This window comes from Cajanus cajan, chromosome 3, assembly GCF_000230855.2.
Source record: "Cajanus cajan strain Asha chromosome 3, NIPB_CcT2T_4, whole genome shotgun sequence".
NCBI lineage: Eukaryota > Viridiplantae > Streptophyta > Magnoliopsida > Fabales > Fabaceae > Cajanus > Cajanus cajan.
Window position 1 is genome coordinate 77,742,427 of NC_138519.1, and position 6,870 is coordinate 77,749,296.

Consider the following 6,870-nt stretch of genomic DNA (forward strand, 5'->3'; position numbering starts at 1 on the left):
TAATCTTGTACTCCTTCCGGATTCATATATAAATAAAAATATTTAAATTTACACATATTTAAAAAAAATTAATTAAGAAATTAATTAAATCGTATTTACAATTTACAAACAAATAAGTTTGAGTTCTGGTGTTGATGATGAGAATTTTATTATTTATAGTATTTCTTATACCTAACTGATTTAAATAAAATTATATCTACTAAGAAAGTTTATAACATGATTAACTACTTAAATGCCTCACGCTGACGCATGAGGGAATAATCTCCTTATGGATAATATTTTAATAAATTAACAATATTAAAAAATGCTTTAATATATTTTTCATTAAACATAGAGATCGAAATGACTAAAATACCCTTAGATAAAAGAAATTAAAAATTAGAGGCTTAAAACAGAAGTGTTCGATCTGGTCAGCAACCGCGCGATTTGCGTCATTCCCATTGTTGGCAGTTTCTTCGCTGCTGCAGCATTGCGCCACGCCACCCGACGCCGCCGCCACTAGCATCCTCGCGCAATCTGCCCCCACAGGAGCGTGAGGAGATGGCTTAGGATATCTCTACCGGAATCTTCCTAGTGATGACGTTTCCGCTTGGTACACCAGTTTCGGTCGGCGCAAGTCAAGATAGGTGAAACGGTGCCGTTTCAGTGGCTTCCGTATAGGGGATTGAGTGGCATACACTTTCACAACAGTGAGGCACACACATTATTATTAAAGGACAAATATGTAAATTCAATCAACAATGTCTCAGTTATTCACTTTTTTGATGATGCAATCCAACGGTTAAAATGATTTTTCATACATGCACCACTTAAATTCATACTTTAATTTGGTAATTCTCCTATGTACCACTTAATTTCACGTCAGAATCTTTCTTAGGAGCCTCTAATCCGCGGTTATGTTGCTCTAACTAAAATTTGAGATAATACTAAACATTTAATTATGGACAAATACATAACTTGGAAATAATACACAACACAACCAGAGTTACCAACAGATCCAAATCTAGTCCTTTTAAATTCGGAGGTACTAGTACCCCCATTCCTATTCTCTCTCAGTTGCTGTTTTTCACTTTGTTAGTGTTATCTGCATTTGCTTTCACAGTTGCTTCACCAGGAAGAAATAACAAAAGGAAATACCTTCTTCTTGCTTTACCTTTCCTGATGCTGATAGTAAAAATCTCTCTTTTCTGATTTGGAACTTCATTGTTCACTTTCTGCATCAATTTGCTGTTGGGTTTTAACATTTATCTCTGCCATCATATTACTAAGGTCTCACTTCTGGGTACGTCATGATTTTTACAAGATTCTCCTCGATCCCAATAAAAGGTAGAACTTCAACCTTTGTAGATTCTTTAGTTTGTGCTCTCACTGAAAGTAGATTCCTGATTACATACACTAGAGGGATTCTAAGTTCCATGCCCCTTTGATTCTAAGTTGCATAAGTTCTTTGTTACTTTGCATTTCTTTCTAGTTTCTCAATTCCATCTCTTTAGTGTAGGGGAATTTTGTTGCGAGGCATGGAGTTCGAGACTCCATATCCAACTTGTTTTATGTCATACTCAAATTGGTTTTCTGAAAAAGTCCACTGCACAGAATGGACCAGCGAAGAGAATAAGAAGTTTGAGAGTGCCCTTGCCATATATGACAAGGATACCCCAGACAGATGGCTGAGGGTTGCAGCCATGCTCCCGGGAAAAACTGTCTATGATGTGATCAAGCAGTACAGAGAATTGGAAGAAGATGTTACTGAAATAGAAGCAGGTAGGATTCCAGTTCCTGGATATCCTACCTCTTCTTTCACATTGGAGATGATTGACAACCAATGTTATGATGCATGCAGAAAGAAGCCTGCAACTGTCAGGAGTCCTGAGCAGGAGAGGAAGAAAGGGGTACCTTGGACAGAAGAGGAACACAGGTGAGTTTCATCATCTTCCTGTGCAGGAAAATATAGTATGAGTTTAATTTCGTGTGTAAAAATTTGTATTCTGTTAACTAATAGGAAATTAAGATAAGTATGACTTTTAATTTTGTAAAAGTTAAAAAAATGTACTGACATATAGTATTACCAATTAGAATAACGAGTCATGACTCATGATATGACACAAGCAACTCAAACTTGCCCAAACTTATATTGGATTGTATTTGGATAAACTTATCTAGAAGTGCTTCTAAAAAATTAAAATAGAAGAAAAAAAAATTCTCTATAAATTATAAGACAATAAATTAATTTGTAGAAATTTTTTTCTATTAACTTCTTTAAAATTTTAATTTTAATTTGCACATAAGCTAATTTTAAACTTTTAACTTTGAAAAAACTTATTTTGATTTTGCTTCGTATTTTTATCTTCTAAAATTGCTCCCGGAAAAGCTTATCCAAGCATGGCTTGATTTGTTATTACTTTTGGCTACTATCATCGGTTGCTTTGTCAATCTAGCCAATTAGCTGGACTACATTCCAATTTAGCAGGTTAAATCTACTTGTAAATTAAATCTTAAACTGCATGTATTCCAAAACTGCTGACATGTTAAATATGATTTTAAGTTTGGTCAATTGGCTATTATTTATGCAGTTTCGATCCCTGTATATTTTTGGTTCATGTGCTTGACATGGATTTTTGGTTATTGAATTTCAGACGTTTTTTGATGGGACTTGTAAAGTATGGTAAAGGGGATTGGAGAAATATCTCTCGCAATTTTGTGGTGACAAAGACTCCCACCCAAGTGGCAAGCCATGCTCAAAAGTATTACATAAGGCAAAAGCTTTCTGGAGGGAAAGACAATAAAAGGAGGCCTAGTATCCATGATATCACCACTGCTAATCTAACATCAGATCAAGAGTCTCACATGCCTTCAGAGAAACAGAAGCTGACTACTATGCCAAAAGTACAAATAGAATGGATTAATGACCAAAACAATGGCTCACTTATGGTCTTCAACCCAAATTATGATATGTTCATGTCACCATCTTTCATCTCTTCCAAGGCCCTCAAGCTGAAAGAGCAGGATTTCTATGATTGTGCTTTTCATGAGACTTATGCTAAGCTTAAAAATCCGGGTTTGACGGCTTCTAGAGACTTCAACAAGGAATCTATATTCGGTATTCATGCACTCTAATGCTTGCTCTTATCATGTTATGAACAACATACTAGTTCTACTACACAGATCATATCTCTGTATGAACATAACTAGGGTACTTGTTTTATGCTATTGATAAGTGTCTAATTAGCTTGATTTAACATTCATTTGAGACACTTATCTAATAGTTTTTGTGTTGTTATTAATGTTATTTTGATTTATATAGGCATGGAATCAAAGAGATACTCTTGATCAATGTTAGCACATAGAATAGGAAGCCTTTGATCTAATTTTGTGCTTATTTTGTAGGAGTTGAAACCTGGAGAAGAATGGCTCAGCCATTCTGAGGCGCTCAGCAGAATAAGAACAGAGAGTTTCCACAATGAAGGCGCTCAGCGGATCATATCCGCTCAGCGAATTGGTCTCTGGAAGAAAAGGAATGCTCTCTGCCTCCAATCCGCTCAGCCATTTCCAATCCGCTCAGCGGATTTCATCCAGAAATGTGAAGGTGCTCTCTGCCTCCTATCCGCTCAGCGAATAAAAGGCGCTCAGCGCCTAGGTTCCTTCATGGTGAAGAATTCAGGTTTCTTCATGGTGAAGAACTCTCAATCCGCTCAGCCGTTTCGAGGCGCTGAGCGGATTCATATCTCTCTTGCTTACTCTGTTTTCATATATAAGGAAAGAAAGAGAGAGAAAGGTGAGACGGACACGAGAGGAAGAAAAAAATAGAGTACTCTGGAGCTCGTGGGAACGCGAATCTTCAAAGGATCTTCTTCTTCTACCTCTCAACTTGTAACTTGGTGATTTCTTGTAATATGGAGAGCTAATCTCTAAGTTTGGGATTGATGTAGTCATCAAACTCCTATGTATTTCTCTTTGATTCATATATATATATTATCTGTTACCCTTTGTTAGTGATTTGTATTCCATTCTTAATGCTTAGATAAACTGATCACTTATCTTTGATTTTGGATTTAGAATTTAGTTGGAAAACATTTTCTGGATCTAGACTTGAGTCAAATCACCTATTATTTTTAAGAGCCAGGGATGGTCTTGATCTTAATAGTTGTAACAAGTTCTGATTCGTAATGCGGAATATTGAACTAAATGAAGTGAGGAATCATTCATTGAGTTGAATATCCCAGAATTTCTTATGCCAAGGGATTGGGTTTGAATGAAAATAGAGAATGCAATAACAATGAGTAATGGAAATTTTAGAAAGAATCAATAGGAATACATAGGAGGAAGATTGATGAAATCAAATCCCAACTGTTTCTTATATCTGTTTTCTTTAAATCAAATTACTCTTTGGTTTCTTGAAGTTGGAAAATCATATATCTCAAATTTGAATGTGTAACTATTCCAGTTTTAAATTTATAAGCATCAACTAATATAATAGAAATCTAAGTTATCTCACAAGTCCCTGAGGTTCGACAACCTTTTATTTTTACTACAGAGACTTGGGTGCGCTTGCCTATTTAAAATCTTAACAAGTATCTTGGCGCCGTTGCCGGGGACTTGTGTCAAGATAGTTGTGATTTCTATTGTACTAGTTGGAGCTTATTGTATATATTGTTTAGTTTTCATTTTGTTGAATATATTCTTTACCTGTTGTTCTAACTTTTCTGTTTAAGTCAGTCTTTGTATGCGAGGAAAAATTCCTGCTGAGCAGCTGTTATTTGATCCAGAGATTGAGAAAACAGCTAGGAAAAATAATAGCAGAAGAAGGCGACAAAGGAAGCTTGAACAGGAGAGACGGGAACAGGAGGGTACTTCCACTTCAGTTTCAGCTCAACACTTTAATTCTGAATCAATGGCTGAAGAAGGACCAGGTGGTCATGGACCTCATCATCAGCCAAGGAGACTCCTTGGAGAATACAATCATCAATTGGGTCCTAGGCACTTTTCCAGTATAGCCAGACCAGCTAAGGGGGTGGAGATGAAACCAGCATTATTATCTCTCATCACTGCCAATCAATTTGCAGGGATGGACCATGAAGATCCCTACACACATCTGTCAACTTTCTATGAGCTTATTGGCACTATGGGCATTCCTGGAGAAGATGAAGAAGCGGTCTACTTGAGATTATTTCCCTTCTCTTTGACAGGAAAAGCGAAGACATGGTTGCAGGCTCATCCAAATCAGAGCCTAACTAGATGGGAGGACGTAGAAAGGAAGTTCTTAGCTAGATTCTTTCCTCCTTCTAGATATATAAGTGCCAAATCAGCAATTGCAACATTTTCTCAAGGCGCTGATGAACCTTTGTGTGAGGCCTGGGAGAGATATAAATCCTTGCTGAGGAAATGCCCAAATCATGGGTTTGATGATGTTGCACAACTCAACATGTTCTGTAATGGGTTAAGGCCTCAAACAAAGATGTTATTGGATGCTTCTGCAGGTGGTTCTATGATGATGAAAGATTCTGAGGAAGCAATCACTATTATTGATGCTTTGGCAGCCAGTGATTACCAAGCTCACCATGACAGGAGCCAGCCTTCCAAACGGGGAATTCTAGAATTGGATACTCAAAATGCAATTCTGGCTCAGAATAAGCTTCTTTCTCAGCAGATGGAAGAGATAAGGAAACAGATGTCCAAACTTCAAGTAGGATCATCTTCACGCTCTCAACAAGTAATGAGATGTGATTTTTGTGCAGGTGATCATCCAAATGGGCAATGTTCTATATCTGAATCAGAACAGGAGGAGGAAGTTAATTATATGAACAATCCAGGAAGGCAAGGGAATTTCTCTGGTAACTATAATCAGAATCAAGGCTGGAGAAATAATCAAAATCAGTACTCTGGGTGGAAACAAGAAGCAGGACCATCACAAAGGCAGCCTCCACAAAAGCCATATCAAAATCAGTCTTCTTATCAGCCAGATAGGTTGTCAAAAATGGAGGATGCTCTTACACAATTTATGCAGGTTTCCACAACTAACCAGAAAAACACTGAAGCGTCTATCAGAAACCTGGAGGTTCAAGTGGGGCAGCTAGCCAAGCAATTGGCAGATCAACAAAGCAAAAATTTTTCAGCTAATACACAAGTCAATCCTAAAGAGCATTGTCAGTCAATTACAACTAGGAGAGGCACTGTGATAGGAAAAGGGATTGGTGATAATTTGAGAGACAATAATGGTGGAGAAGAAGAAAAAAAGAGTGGAGTTGAGTTAGAAAGTGAGAAAGGAGTGGAGTTGAATAATGAGGCTGACAAAAATGAAAAAAATAAAATAGAAAGTCAAAAAAATGAGAGTAGAGATGGAGAGGTGAAGGAGGAGAGTAAGAAGAAAGGGAAAGAAGTTGTTAGGCCTCCTCCTGTGAAGAATTTACCTTACCCACATGCTCCGTCAAAGAAAGACAAGGAACGACAATTTGCAAGGTTCCTTAATATAATCAAGCGGTTACAGATCAACATACCTTTTGCAGAGGCCTTGGAACAGATGCCATCTTATGCAAGGTTTATGAAAGAGCTTCTGACAAAAAAGAGGAAGTTGAGTGAAGATGGAACAGTGGAGCTAGAGGCAGGTTGCAGTGCTATAATTCAGAAGTCACTTCCACAAAAGTCTAGAGACCCAGGGAGTTTTACTTTGCCAGTCACTATTGGCAATGTTTCTGTGGGGAAGGCATTGTTGGACTTAGGAGCCAGTATCAATCTGATGCCTTTGTCTATGTTACAGAGGATAGGCCAAGTAGAGGTGAGACCTACCAGGATGACCCTGCAGCTGGCTGATAGATCCATAAAGTATCCTCATGGTATTGTTGAAGACCTCTTGGTGAAAGTTGATAAGTTTTGGTT

General features: G+C 37.5%; 1 protein-coding gene across 4 annotated transcripts; it reads left to right on the plus strand.

Annotated features, from left to right (window-relative positions):
- Nucleotides 1-464: 464 nt before the first annotated feature.
- Nucleotides 465-4,034, plus strand: LOC109792724 (transcription factor DIVARICATA). Of its 4 annotated transcripts, none has more exons than XM_083071392.1 (4): nt 465-1,326; nt 1,494-1,915; nt 2,634-3,097; nt 3,385-4,034. In XM_083071392.1, exons 2-4 carry the CDS (start codon nt 1,518-1,520, stop codon nt 3,420-3,422), a joined length of 900 nt encoding a protein of 299 aa, XP_082927518.1. In that variant the 5' UTR covers nt 465-1,326; nt 1,494-1,517; the 3' UTR covers nt 3,423-4,034. The 4 variants fall into 4 exon arrangements, with proteins under 4 accessions (XP_082927518.1, XP_082927520.1, XP_082927522.1 ...); XM_083071394.1 differs by having other exon boundaries at nt 1,499-1,915; XM_083071396.1 differs by having other exon boundaries at nt 1,594-1,915.
- The last annotated feature ends 2,836 nt before the right edge of the window (nt 4,035-6,870 follow it).

Coding starts and splice junctions, on each gene's coding strand:
- LOC109792724 (XM_083071393.1), top strand. CDS start 1,518: ATGGAGTTCGAGACTCCATATCCAACTTGTTTTATGTCATACTCAAAT. Junction 1,916..2,633: donor TGGACAGAAGAGGAACACAG/GTGAGTTTCATC, acceptor ATTGAATTTCAG/ACGTTTTTTGATGGGACTTG. Junction 3,098..3,384: donor CAACAAGGAATCTATATTCG/GTATTCATGCAC, acceptor CTTATTTTGTAG/GAGTTGAAACCTGGAGAAGA.